This window comes from Desmodus rotundus, chromosome X, assembly GCF_022682495.2.
Source record: "Desmodus rotundus isolate HL8 chromosome X, HLdesRot8A.1, whole genome shotgun sequence".
Lineage (NCBI taxonomy): Eukaryota > Metazoa > Chordata > Mammalia > Chiroptera > Phyllostomidae > Desmodus > Desmodus rotundus.
Genome location: NC_071400.1, coordinates 23,107,524 through 23,122,797, shown reverse-complemented (window position 1 = coordinate 23,122,797; position 15,274 = coordinate 23,107,524). Strand labels below are relative to the sequence as shown.

The following is a 15,274-nucleotide window of genomic DNA, read 5'->3' as shown; positions in this document are numbered from 1 at the left end:
AGGGAAGTTGAAATAATTTTAAAGGGGGTGGTCATGAAAGGACCCATTGAGAAGATAGTAGTTGAGTAAACATCTCAATTCGAGGCAGCTAGTCATGTGAATGTCTAGGGAAAGATCATTCTAAGCAGAGGGAACAGATTATGCAAAACCTCTAAGGTGGGAATTTGAGGTTATATCAATTATTAAGGCAAAAGTTGATGTTGGCTAGGACCAAGGTGATAGCACAGGAAGTGGTGGGAAGTGGTTGAATATTGGGCTCTTTTGAAATTATAGTTAACGAGATTTTATGATAAAACCAAATGTGGGTCTGTGAAAGACAAATCAGTGAAGACACTAAGATGTTTAACTTGGGCAACTGGAAAGAAATAATTACCAGGTACTGATATAGGAAAGACTGTGAGAGGACAACTTTTGAGAGAATATGAAAAGCACTTTGCTTGGGGAAGGTTAAATTTTAGATGCATATTACAAAGTCCAATTGGACAAAAGAGACTACTTCATGGGAGCAGTCTAGGCAAAGAAAGTAAATTTTGGAGACATAAAAATAGAACTCATACTTAAAGCCAGGATACGGGATAAGATAAACAAGGAAGTGCGGTGATAGAGATTAAATTTGTTGTTTCCTTTTGCTGCTGTAACATATTACTCCAATCTTTATGGCTTAAAGTAACATAAATTAATTCTCTTGTAGTTTTGAGAGGCAAAGTTTAAAATAAGTTTTACAGGGCTAAAATGAGAGTGTCAGCAAGGCTGATTCTTTCTAGAGCCTGGAAAAGAGAATCTATCTCTTTCCTCTTTCAGCCTCTAGAGGGTGTCTGGGTATCCCTTGGCAATAAGCCACATCACTCTCATCTTTTCCTCCATCTTCGCATTGTATTGAGTTGGCCAAAAAGTCGGTATGTTTTTTTCCTGTAAAATAAAAGACACATTTTTCATTTTCACCAATAAGTTTATTGATTTGGATATTTTGAGTATGTTGGATATCTCCTGTGTGATATAATGTTGATTGTTCTCAGTGAATGTCTCTATTTGATCACTATCAACTCCAACTGGTCTACCCAACCATGGAGCATCATCCAGCAAGAAATCTCCAACATAAAACTTCACAAACCACTTTTGTCTGGTTCAAGCAGTCACAGCACCTTCTCCATATACTGCACAAATATTTTTAAATTATTTTTATTGTATGTTTTTCTATTACCATTTAGACCCTTTATACCTCCCTCCTCCCCACACACCCTACACACTGATATCCATTTCTCTGAGTCCCTTCTCTTTTTTGGTCAATCCCTCCACTTACTACCCTCCCCCCTTAGCTGTCATCCTGCATTCCATCTATGAGCCTGTCTCTATTTTGCGTGTTAGATCAGTTTGCTCATTAGATTCCACATGTGAGTGAAGTCATATGGTTATTTGTCTTTCTCTGACAGGGTTATTTCACTTAGCATAATGTTCTCCAAGTCCCATCCATGCTGTCCCAAAGAGTAAAATTTTATTTTTTTTATGGCTGAGTAGTATTCCACTGTGTAGATGTCCCATAGTGGTTTTATCCACTCATCTAATGATGGACACTTGGGCTGCTTCCAATTTTGGCGATTGTAAATAATGCTGCAATCAGTATAGGGGTGCTTATGTTCTTTCATATTAGGGTTTGGGGTTCCTTCCAATATCTCAGAAGTGAGATAGCTGAGTCAAAAAGCTAATCCATTTTTAGTTTTCTGAGGAAATTCCATACTGCTTTCCACAATGGCTACACCAGTCTGCATTCCCACCAATAGTGTAAAATGGTTATCCTTTCTACACAACCCTCTAATTTCAACATTGTTTGTAATTATTTTATTTATTCGATTTTGTTTACAATATCTACACACTTTGTTACTCACAATTATTTTATATTTATTATTCTTATATAATAATGTTCTTCTATCCTACAGAAATTGCTTTACTTTATTTCAACCTTGACTTTTTTTTCTCAAATGTGCCCAAATAAATGTTCCCAAATATTTTTTCTGCATAGAATTTATTATTTTGTGAATCAGAAGATGAACATCTTTCATGACTTCTGAAAAATCTTATGCCTTTATCTCTTCAAATAATGTTTCTTTCTTATTTTTTTCATTATATTCTTCTGGTATTCTGATTATATTTTTATCAGTCTAATAACAGTTATAAGATTTTTATCACTGTATTCTTCAACTCCTCCTTCATGTTACTGATGTATGGTAGTTCCATAATGCCTTTTATCTAATTTCCTCAGATACATCATTGTAAAATCTAGTAGCAATCATTCCAATGTCAGCAATCTCTGTGGAACTTATTGTCTTTTTAATACAACTCTCAATAATAGTACCTTATATACCTATGTGTTTTATGATTTAGGTGTTTGTATGTGAGGGAGTAGTGTAATACAGGTACCTTGGAAGTTTTCTTTTAGAAATAATTGAGCATACATTTATTCAGAGAGATTAGTGACCAGTAATTGCTTCTGCCAGATGTTAACCCAGGAAAACTTTAAATTCTTGTCTTGTGTTCCTTGGACCATGCAGATGATATGCTCTGAAATGAAAACATTTATGAGAAATTGCTTGTGGTTTTAGGGAGAATTTTTTCCCTCCTACTCAGGATAATGGTGGAATTAGATGATAATTTTGCTTTTTGCAGGCTTGTTTTTTTTCCCCTATTTTTATATTTTTAGTTTGAATGTAGCACTTAAGAGTGTAGCTTTATGCAAAGTTCTTCATTCTTATTTCATTATATGTGTGGATTCAAGATATTATCTTGTCACTCAAGAAGTCATCAGAACAATAATATACATACACAAGATCCTCATATGTCAAAGAGAAACTCTATGTTATGCTCTTATCTCCATGTTGTCATTCTTTTTAATTTGTCTTATCAGGTTGTCCTCTCTTTGACATTTCAATATGTATATATATGTATGGTGTGTGTGTGTCTGTGTGCAATGGCAAGTAATAGAGTAATATATCACATATAGACATATATACCTTTAAGAATTTATTCAGAATTCTTGAAGCCCTAGAGCCAGGATGTATGTCAAACTAGTCCATTTACTATTTGGTGGTATGTAACTTTATCAATATTTTATTTTAAAATAATGCATGTATACATAATCTATACTTCCACTATATCAGGGAAACTAGTACCTGCAATGGGTTCCCACCAGAAAACCCAAGAAAGTAGACAAAATATATAAGGAAACAATTCTAAGATATTAAAAATAACTCATTAAAGACTGTGATCACTGAGTGAAAGGAAACAAAAATGGTGGTCACTTTTGCTTTCTGCCTTGGGGTGTCTTTCAGACTTTGAGGCAGTGGAAGGGAATCCGAATAAAACATGACAGTCTCACTAGATGAGCAGAAATTTATTGAAGGTGAGTTTTATATAAGAGTGTTGGAAGATGAAGATAGGTATATTTTGATCTTTAGAAATCTGCATTCAATCTTCCCTGATTTTTGTAAACAAATATGAAGCTGTGCAAATATAAAATAAAATTCTATGAAGCTTGCATCTATGTTTATGAGTGAGTGGTCTGAATTTTTATTCCATATATTGCCTATGAATCATTTTTATTTAGAAGCTGTGTATTCAATAAAATGTTTCAGAGCATCCTCTTTTTACCTTACATTAATTTAGTATTAATAGCATTAAAGATTATGAATAAAATTGAATTTTTGAATGGCTCATAGAACTTATCTGGATATATACCTAGACTTAATGCTTATTTATGTCAATATTTTAAATTAAGTCTGTAATTTTTATACATGGTGGGGAATTTCTATTTTAAGATATAATTTAGGGAAATTCATGTTTGTGAAATGAAGTGTAAAATTATTTATATATGACCACCATTTAATTTCTGCTACATCAGCATTTATGACCACTTATTATTCTCCATGGTTTTAAATGTGTTTATTACAAATTTTGATCAATAATTCCATTGTATGTCAATTTATTTTGTATTTATAAAGAATCAAGTCTTTTGTATTTATAAAGAATGAACTCGGGTGGGAAGATGGCGGCAACATAGGTGGGAGCGGAGTCCACCTCCCCTCAACGCCAGGGAAATACCTAGCTGATCTGAGGAGCAGAGCGAACAGCCAACAGTATTCCAGCATATACGAAGATCAGACACCAAAGATAGAGGACACTGAAAGATCTGACGGTAAGAAGAGTGCTCAACAATAAGGTCCCCGGGACCCGGGACCGCGCGGTACAAGGGCGGCAGAGGCGCCAGCCCTGGCACAGGGGCTGCGGCAGGAGTCTTGGGAGAGGGCCAGGCTGCGCTGTGAGCAGCCAGGTGCTTGATTGGACCAGGGGGGCTTGAAAAGGAGGAATTTCTCAAAAAGAAAAAGAAAATAGAGACACTCAGGGGCTAATTAGAGAACTCTCGGTAGTAGCCGAGGCCCCTGGCGCCCCTCCCCCTCCACCCCTGGACTGCTACGCTCACCTGAGGTCCGGTCGCGCGCGCGCGCGCGCGCGCGCGCAGATTAGCCAACGGGACCCACACTTGAAACCCCGGAGGGGCGCCCACACCTGAAACCTCCGAGATAATTTGGAGCAGAGACTAGCTGCTCCACCCACAGGCCCAAAACCTCGGAACCGAGTGCCGCGTGATTCAGTCCCAGGGCGGCCCCGCCCGCCCGAGAGTCTCAAGCCCCGGGCGGCTGGATCGGGCCCCCAAGCACAGAGTCTGTGGCTCAGCGGGCTGCGCGCGCTCACCAAGCACAGGGCCGGCTGGGTGCCTGTTTTCCAAATACAAAGCTGCTGGCGAGTGTCCTAACCCCAAGGCGGCTGAATCCGCCACCTGCGCGCCAGCGTTCCAAGCCCTGGCGGCTCGATTGGTCCGCCGGCTGCGCACTCAGGGCACAAAATAACGTCACAGACCCAAAGCGGCTGGATTCCCCTGCTGCGTGCGCACGCGTCACAAGCCAAAGCGGCTGGATAGGCTGATCAACGGACTGATTGACTGCCAGGGACCACACCTACAAAACAGCGAAGAGTGTGACCCAGGAAGAGAGAAAAGTGAAACCAATCCTTCCAACCACCCCCTCCCGTTGCACAGACAGGACACCAGCAGAAATAACCTGACCGGTTTAAAGCCAACAGAAGATTTTTTTTTTTTATCCTTTTTCTTTTTTTTCCTTTCCCCCTGAATTCCTTCTTCCTCTCTCTTTTTTTCTTTTTTTTCATTCCTTCTTCCTCCCATCCTTTACCATTTTTATGTCTTCTTCCTCCCTTCTTTTATCTATTTCTATGTTTTAATTTTTGCTAAAATTCCTTCTTATCTTGCCTCCGATCTTTCTTTATTCCTTCTTCCCTCCTTCCTTCCTTTCCTCCTTTCCTATTTCCTTTTTCCCTCCTTCCCATCTTTGTTTTGGTTTGTTTTGTGTGTGTGTGTGTGTGTGTGTGTGTTTTTCTTTTCTTTCGCCCCCCCTTTCTCTTTTTCCCACAGGTGAGACAACAAAACCTGGAGTGCTGAAAAGACTAGAGTTAGACCGTGTTAAACACATAAACGTCAGCTCAAGACCAGTGAGCACAGGAGAGTAAGGAGACAGCACCACCGAATCCCACTGGCATTCTACCATAGAAGTTCATATCATAAATCCAGGGAGTCAGAACAAAGCAATTTAAGACGCAGAGGCCAACAAGAAGAGCCTCACAAACAATGGGAAGACAAAGAAACAATTCCCAAATGAAAGGAAAGGAGGAAGTCTCAGAAAGAATACTAACCGAAAAAGAGGCAAGTCAACTATCAGATACTGAGCTCAAAGCAATGGTTATCAGGAAACTCACTGAGCTCACAGAGAACTACCAGAAACTACAAGGAAACTACAATGAACTCACTGCAAACTATATCAACATGAAAAAGGAAATAGAAAATATCAACAAGAGCCAAGCGGAAATGAAGAATACAATTTCTGAATTGAAGAACACAGTAGAAGGAATTAAAAGCAGACTTGATGAAGCAGAGGATCGGATCAGCGAGCTGGAGGATAAAGTAGAAAAAAACACCCAGAAGGAGCAAGAAAAGGAAAAGAGGCTCAGAAAGAATGAAGAGGCAATAAGGGAAATGCAGGACAACATGAAACGTAACAATATCCGTATAATAGGAATACCAGAAGGAGAAGAAGAAGAGCAAGGGATAGAAAACCTGTTTGAAAGAGTAATGATGGAAAATTTCCCTAATCTGAGGAGAGAAAAAGTCACCCAAATCCAGGAAACACAGAGAGTCCCAAGCAAGAGGAACCCAAAGAGACCCACTGCAAGACACATCATAATTAAAATGGCAAATTTCCAAGACAAAGAGAGGATCTTAAAGGCAGCAAGGGAGAAAAAGGAAGTAACATACAAGGGAGCCCCAATAAGGTTAGCAACTGACTTCTCAATGGAAACGCTCCAAGCCAGAAGAGAATGGCAAAAAATATTCCAAGTACTGAGAACCAGAGGCCTGCAACCAAGACTACTTTACCCAGCAAGGCTCTCAATCAAGATAGAAGACCAAATAAAGAGTTTCCCAGACAAAAAAAGTCTAAAAGAATACAGCTCCATCAAACCAGCTCTGCAAGAGATGCTAAAGGGACTGCTTTAAGGAAAGGAAGGAAAAGAGAAAGACAGAGGAACACAGGTAGGAAATAATGGCAATGAATAACTACCTATCGATAATAACCTTAAACGTAAATGGATTAAATGCTCCAATCAAAAGACATAGAACAGCTGAATGGATAAGAAAACATGACCCACACATATGCTGCCTACAAGAGACCCATCTCAGGACAAAAGACTTACACAGACTGAAAGTGAAGGGCTGGAAACAAATTTTCCAAGCAAATGGACAGGAAAAAAAAGCAGGGGTAGCAATACTCATATCTGACAAAATAGACTTCCAAAGAAGGGCCATAAAGAGAGACCCAGAAGGTCACTTCATAATACTCAAAGGAAGAATCCACCAAGAAGACATAAACATTGTAAATATATATGCACCCAACATAGGAGCACCCAAATACATAAAGAAAATATTGGAGGATTTCAAGAAAGATATTGACAGCAACACAATTATAGTAGGGGATTTTAACACCCCACTATCAAAAATGGACAGGTCTTCCAAACAAAAGATCAACAAAGATATTGTGTCACTTAACAATACCTTAGAGGAAATGGACTTAACTGATCTATACAGAGCTTTTCATCCCAAAGAAGCAAAATACACGTTCTTTTCAAGTGTCCATGGAACTTTTTCAAAGATAGACCACATGATAGGACACAAAGCAAGCCTCAACAAATTCAAGAAAATTGAAATCATATCAAGCATCTTCTCTGACCACAAGGGTCTGAAACTAGAAACCAACCCCAAGGGTAAAAACCCAAAACACTCAAAAGCATGGAGACTGAATAGCATGCTATTAAACAATGAATGGGTCAAGAACGAGATTAGGGAAGAAATCAAAAACTTCCTGGAAACAAATGAAAACGAACTCACAACAACCCAAAACCTATGGGACACAGCAAAGGCAGTCCTGAGAGGGAAGTTCATAGCAATACAGGCCTACCTTAAGAAGTTAGAAACAGTTCAAACAAACAACCTAACCCTATGCCTACAAGAACTGGAGGAACAACAACAAAGACAGCCCAGAGCAAGCAGAAGGAAGGAAATAACCAAGATCAGAGCAGAACTAAATGACATAGAGACTAAAAGCACAATTGTAAGGATCAATGAATCCAGGAGCTGGTTCTTTGAAAAGATAAACAAAATCGACAAGCCTTTAAGTAGGCTCATCAAAAAGAAAAGAGAGAGGATCCAAATAAACAGAATTAGAAATGAAAGTGGAGAGATTACAACTGATACCACAGAAATACAAAGGATTGTAAGAAATTACTATGAAGACCTGTATGCTAAGAAATTTGAAAACCTAGATGAAATGGACACATTTCTAGAAAAATATAATCTTCCAAAACTGAATGAAGAAGAAGCAGAAAACCTGAACAGACCAATATCAGCAAAGGAAATTGAAGCAGTCATCAAGAAACTCCCATCACACAAAAGCCCTGGACCAGATGGTTTCACAGGAGATTTCTACAAAGCATTTAAGGAAGAACTAACCCCTATCCTTCATAGACTATTCGAAAAAATCCAAACTGATGGAAGACTCCCAAACTCTTTTTATGAAGCCAACATCATCCTAATCCCAAAACCAGATAAAGACACAACGAAGAAAGAAAACTTCAGGCCAATATCGCTGATGAACATAGACGCTAAAATTCTCAACAAAATATTAGCAAACCGCATCCAGCAATATATTAAAAAGATCATCCACCATGACCAAGTGGGATTCATCCCAGGGATGCAAGGATGGTACAATATTCGCAAATCAATAAACATAATACATCACATCAACAACAGCAAAGACAAAAATCACATGATCATATCAATAGATGCGGAAAAAGCATTTGATAAGATACAGCACCCATTTCTGATAAAAACACTCAGCAAAGTGGGAATAAAGGGAGCAGTCCTCAACATAATTAAGGCCATATATGAGAGACCTACAGCCAACATCACACTCAATGGACAAAAACTTAGAGCTTTCCCACTAAGATCAGGAACTAGACAAGGATGCCCTCTCTCACCACTCCTATTCAACATAGTATTGGAAGTCCTAGCCACAGCAATCAGACAAGAAAAAGCAATAAAAGGCATCCAAATTGGAAAGGAGGAAATGAAACTGTCACTGTTTGCAGACGACATGATAGTGTACATGGAAAACCCTATAGACTCCACTCAAAAACTACTCGACCTAATAAATGAATTTGGCAAAACAGCTGGATACAGAGTCAATACCCAGAAATCAAAGGCATTCCTGTACACCAGCAACGAAACTGCAGAAACAGAAATCAGGAAAAAAATCCCATTCGATATAGCAACAAGAAAAATAAAGTACCTAGGAATAAACCTAACCAAGGAGGTAAAAGACCTGTACTCAGAAAACTACACAACACTGAAGAAAGAAATTAAGGAAGATACAAACAAATGGAAGCATGTACCATGTTCATGGATTGGAAGAATCAACATTATCAAAATGGCCATACTACCCAAAGCAATTTATAGATTCAATGCAATCCCTATTAGAGTACCCATGACATATTTCACAGATATAGAACAAACATTGCAGAAATTCATATGGAACCATAAACGACCTCGAATAGCTGCAGCAATTTTGAGAAAGAAAAACAAAGCAGGAGGGATCACAATACCTGATATCAAACTGTATTACAAGGCCACTGTAATCAAAACAGCCTGGTACTGGCATAAAAACAGGCACATAGACCAATGGAACAGAATAGAGAGCCCAGAAATAAACTCAAGTCTATACGATCAATTAATATTTGACAAAGGAGGCAGGAGCATAAAATGGAGCAAAAACAGCCTCTTCAACAGATGGTGTTGGGAGATCTGGACAGCTACGTGCAAAAAAATGAAACTCGATCACCAACTTACGCCATACACGAAAATAAACTCAAGATGGATAAAAGACTTAAATATAAGTCGTAACACCATAAAAGTCCTTGAGGAAAACATTGGCAGGAAAATCTCAGACATTCCACGCAGCAACATCCTCACAGACACATCCCCTAAAGCAAGGGACATAAAGGAAAGAATAAACAAATGGGACCTCATCAAAATAAAAAGCTTCTGCATGGCTAAAGAAAACAGCACCAAATTACAAAGAGTACCAACAGTATGGGAAAACATATTTGCCAACGATACCTCAGACAAGGGCCTGATCTCCAAAATATATAAAGAACTCACTCGACTCCACTCCAGGAAGACAAACAACCCAATTAAAAAATGGGCAAAGGACTTGAACAGACACTTCTCCAAGGAAGACATACAGAGGGCCCAGAGACATATGAAAAGATGCTCAGCATCACTAGCCATCAGAGAGATGCAAATTAAAACCACAATGAGGTATCATCTCACACCAGTCAGAATGGCCAACATAAACAAATCCACAAACAAATGTTGGAGAGGATGTGGAGAAAAGGGAACCCTTGTGCACTGTTGGTGGGAATGCAGACTGGTGAGGCCACTGTGGAAAACAATATGGAATTTCCTCAGAAAACTAAAAATGGAACTGCCCTTTGACCCAGTAATTCCGCTGCTGGGATTATACCCTAAGAACACTGAAACACCAATCCAAAAGAATCTGTGCACCCCAATGTTCATAGCAGCACAATTTACAATAGCCAAGTACTGGAAGCAACCGAAGTGCCCATCAGCAAACGAGTGGATCCAAAAACTATGGTATATTTACACAATGGAATTCTACGCAGCAGAGAGAAAGAAGGAGCTTATACCCTTTGCAACAGCATGGATGAAACTGGAGAGCATTATGCTAAGTGAAATAAGCCAGGAAGTGAGGGACAAGTACCATATGATCTCACCTTTAACTGGAACATAAGCAATAGAAGAAAAAAGCAAACAAAATATAACCAGAGACATTGAAGTTAAGAACAATCTAACAATAGCCAGGGCGGGGGTGGGGGGTGGGGGCGGGGATAGTGGGAAGAGGGTATTACAGGAACTACTATAAATGACACATGGACAAAACCAAGGGGGAGGGTGGAGAGGGGGGAGGGAGGTGGGTTCACCTGGGGTGGGGTAGAGGGATGGGGAGAAAAGGCATACAACTGTAATTGCATAACAATAAAAAAAAAATTAAAAAAAAAATCAACTCCCATTTTTCCCTCTTATATCACATTAGTTTCTGATTTCTTATTTTTAAATTTTTTTCTTTTAAATGTTGTTTATTCCATTTCCTTTTTCTAACTTCACAAATTAGATATTTAGCTCTTTGATATTTGTTCTTTTTTTCTTATAAAAGCATTTAAGCCTGTACATTTCTTATTAATGTTAGCGTTGGCTGCATTCCATCTTTAAATATTGTGTTTTTATTCACTTTTAATTACCTTATAATTTCATTACTATTTCTACTTTTATATATTTTATATAATTGTCTTCCAATATTTCCAATTGGAGTTTTATTATTTAATGTTTTGTTATTTTAAGGTTTTTATAGTCAGTTTATACAGCTTCAACATTAGATAAATTCATTCAATAACTTATTTTCCTGAGAAATACAAGTTTATTCAAAGATTTTAACTCTTTTTCATGATTTATGTCCTTTTGTATTAGAGAATTTTCATTCTTTTTATTATGTTAATACTATAAATTTATAGTTAGAGGTTTTTTAAAAAAGATTTTATTTATTTATTTTTAGAGAGAGGGGTAGGGACAAAAAAAAAAACAGGGAGAGAAACATCAATGTGTAGTTGCCTCTTGCCTGCCCCCAACTAGGGACCTGGCCCACAACCCAGGCATGTGCCCTGACTGGGTATCGAACTAGCAACCTTTCAGCCCCTTTGGTTCACAGGTTGACACCCAATCCACTGAGCAACACCAGCCAGGGATATACAGTTAGTGTTTTTAAATTTATCTCCATTTTCACATTTCTTTAATGTTCATTATTTCTTTTTACACCATATATACCTTAGTCTGGGATTATTTCTATTTGGCCTCAATTAACTACATTAAATTTTCTTTTGTGATTGCCTATTGACAGTAAACACTTTCATTCCTTGTCAGAAAATATCTTTATTTTACCTTCTTTCATTGGAATGATTTTTTTGAGTATATATAATTCTAGATCTACAGTAATGTTTTCTTAGTGCTTTGAAGGCGTCATTCCACTATCTTCTGGTTCCATAGTGGTTTTACCCACTTGTCTGTAAACAGACATGTGCTATTAAACCAGATCTCTCAAATAAATATAAAAATAAAATAAACTGTATCTAGTGGTTTATGATGTTTGGTATTTTAATCACTTTAATTCTACTTAGCAATATAACACACCTGAACATGGTGTTGGGAAAATATGTGCAAAATAGGATTTTTTTAGATGAGTCATTTCATTTCATTCAGGCTAAAATTTTTAGTATAATCTTTTCTTTTTTTATTTTCTCCCTCTCCTGCTTTTTCCACTTGTATTATCTCTCATTGAATTCTTCTCCACCAACCTGTGTAAACCCCATGGTATAGCTTTATGTACTTTTCTCCAACTGTTTGTAATCATAAGAAAATGTTACATATATGTATATGTATGTATGTGTATGTATACATACATACTAATGTACCGACATACATATATATGGGAAAGCAGCACTGTTTTGTTTGCTTTAAAAATGAATTGTATTGCAAAAAATTCTTTAAATTTTACATTTTTCTCCCAATATTTTGGAAAAATAACACTAAATTAATGTAAAGAGGTTTATGTATGCAGAATTCATTCAACAATGTCTTTGTGATGACCATTAAATATTTCCAGTAATTTAGCCTTAACAGAAGGAGGTTATAAATATTCTTTAAAGCGAAAGCAAGCAAGCAAACAAAAACACAATAAGTAGCAGTGTTGATTTTTAATATTCAGCTGGGAATAGAGTCCCCAAGTTTAGAGAGCCTTAAACAAATAGTGATTTTTGTGCACATCTCTCCTCTTTGCTAAGGACAACAGCTCTATCCTATTTAGCTGTTCGATTGCATAACAGCGAAGCTCTATTGCTCTATTGTGCTAATTAAACACCAACTGAGTAAAAGAACATCTATGCATATACGCTTAGCCCATGGACATAGACAATAATGTGTTGAAGGCGAGAGTGGGGGGGACTGTGTGCAGGGGGGAAGAGAAGGAAAATGGGGGACATCTGTAATAGTGCAACAATAAAAAGGAAAGGTCTGATGATCCCTAAAACAGAGTAGCATTCTTTTCATTCAATTCCCTTCTCCTCCCCGCATTTTTCCTCCTGATTCTGTCTCTCCTCAGTCCTAGGTCTACCAAACATATCTAAGCCACTTGATTAAAATGAAGATTCCTGGGCCCTACTGAGTCAAACAGTAGACATGAGATTCAAGCACCTGCTTTTACCACAAACTCCGCAAAGTGGATACAGCTTCAAACATACCCCAAGGATTTCTCAAGAGAAAACAATTGAAGAGGTTCATGGGACAGGAAATGTGAAATAGAACCATGTAAAAGTATTCACTACCTTGATCAGAAATCACTCTAGGGCCAGCAAAAATGAACTAAAACCCAAAATATCATATCATTCTATCAAACACCATGCTGGAGCCCATGGGAAGATTTCACCTTTATTCAGTGCTCCCATGATCTGACACTTCAAATTGTTCCTTGTGCTGTGGGTTCTTTAAAAGCATCTTCTCTGAATAACATAGGACCCAAACTCCCTGAACTCTGTAGGAGTGATCCACATTTGTTTGAAACCACTCAGAGAGGTCATGATGGATGCACGCATCCACACAGAGAAACAGTTATCAGGAGAAGCTGTGATCTTGATGGGACCGCCTCTGGAAGCCAGCTCTTCCAATTCTTTCATAAGTCTTTCTTCAAGCTCAGGGAAGAGAGTTGGTGCCTCCAGACAGTATAATTTCTGCAAATAGATTGTTCTGGATGTCTGTGTCATACTTCATAATGCTGTTGGCAACCATATTTGGGAGTCCTGGGCTGTGGATGCTCAGCTGGTGAGGTGTGCAAAGAATCTCAGGCACCTGGTGCAGCTAGTCCCCAATGTTGAAAACACTCCCATCTGGTAGTTGGTATTTTCTCAAGACTTCCTCTGGCTTCTTATATAGCCCTTTCTCTGAATCCAAGGTCACATAGCACATCTTCTCTTTGATGTCATTAACTAAGTCCTTGTTAAGTATTTAAGGGAAACTACTCCCACTGGCAAGGAGTAGCTGGGTGAGGTGCTCTGTAAGGTCTCTCCCTGCCACATGGAGCTTGGTAACAGGGTAAGGCAGGGAGTAATTCTCAAATATGGGGACAGTGCAAGTGACTCCTTCCCCACCGTGCACCACAAGGCCCGTGACAGAGTCAGAGGCGTAGAGTGCTACTACTGCATGGTTGGGCAGGTAGAAGGCAGCCACATTGAAGGTCTCAAACATTACTTCTGCCATCTTCTTTCAAGTCTTTCTTGAGTTCAAGGAGGGCTCAGTCATGAGTATAGGCTGTTGACAGCATTTTACTCCCAGTTCCCACTCAAAGATATACTTCCAGTGTTTCTCTATGTCATCCCATCCCATTACTAGTCCACACTCCGTGGGGTAGTGCATATGCAAGGCCTCATACCTCTATAGGGCATTTCCCCTCACAACATACGTTTTCTGAAAGGGTTTTGTTAAAGGCATGTTAAATTGAGGATACCTCACAACAGAACTCTTGACATGATGGGGTACAGTCTCTCTAGACAGGTCTGCTTTGCAGAGTCCCAATCCATTGTTAAAAATTACAGCTGGGATATTTAATATGTATGGGTTGAACATGTCCACAGAATGTTCTTCTGAACTTCACCAAAATAAAGAACACTGGGTCACTGGGTGAAATAATAGGCACCTCTGGAAGTTGTAAAGCCACAGGATTACAAAGTTCTCAAGTTGTCACTCAGGTGAAGCTAGCAGGCTGTCCTCAATACCCCAGAACATCCCACCCTCAATCCATGAATCTTGTTTTAAAGCAGCCGAGGGCCTGCTGAAGTTATTTCACAGATGATTATCTCTATGTAATAATGTACTCAAGGCAACAATTGTTCTCAGACAACATCAGAGGGATTTCAAAGGGTGGGGTCTCTGAGTTTCTAAGATACTTGTACTGCTAGTGTGAAACAGAGGTAGATAAACTATATCTATGGATAGCTTTCAAAACTCTGTAAACCTGAAGCAAAATTCTAACCTCAGAACCAAGTGAGTAAGTCCAGCTGTGGGCCTGTCAAAAAACAAACAAAAAACCCCCCCAAAACAAAAAAAAACAAAAAAAAATCTGGCTTCTATGCTCAGCTAAACTGCTGTTTGCAAGATAATAAAAATATCCTTCCGCCCTGGCTGGTGTGACTCAGTGGATTGAGCACCCTGCAAACCAAAGAGTCGTGGGTTCGATTCTCAGTCAAGGCACATGTCTGGGTTGCGGGCCAGGTCTCTAGTGCAGGGCATGCAAGAGGTAACCACACATTGATGCTTTTCTCCTTCTCTGTCTCCCTCCATTACCCTCTCTCTAAAAATAAATAAATAAAATCTTAAAAAGTATACCTTTCCCTTTGCCACAGGGAGGAACTAAGCATCAGACAGTTTCAAATTAGCAATAAGATGCCCATAATCCAGTTCTGGAGGTACTTATATTCATTTTCT

General features: G+C 38.7%; 1 protein-coding gene across 1 annotated transcript; it reads right to left on the bottom strand.

Annotated features, from left to right (window-relative positions):
- Positions 1-13,281: 13,281 nt before the first annotated feature.
- On the bottom strand, positions 13,282-14,416 carry ACTRT1 (actin related protein T1). Its single transcript, XM_024566615.2, is given in 2 exon segments — positions 13,282-13,500; positions 13,502-14,416. Coding segments are annotated over 2 exon segments (1,134 nt in total).
- Positions 14,417-15,274: the final 858 nt, after the last annotated feature.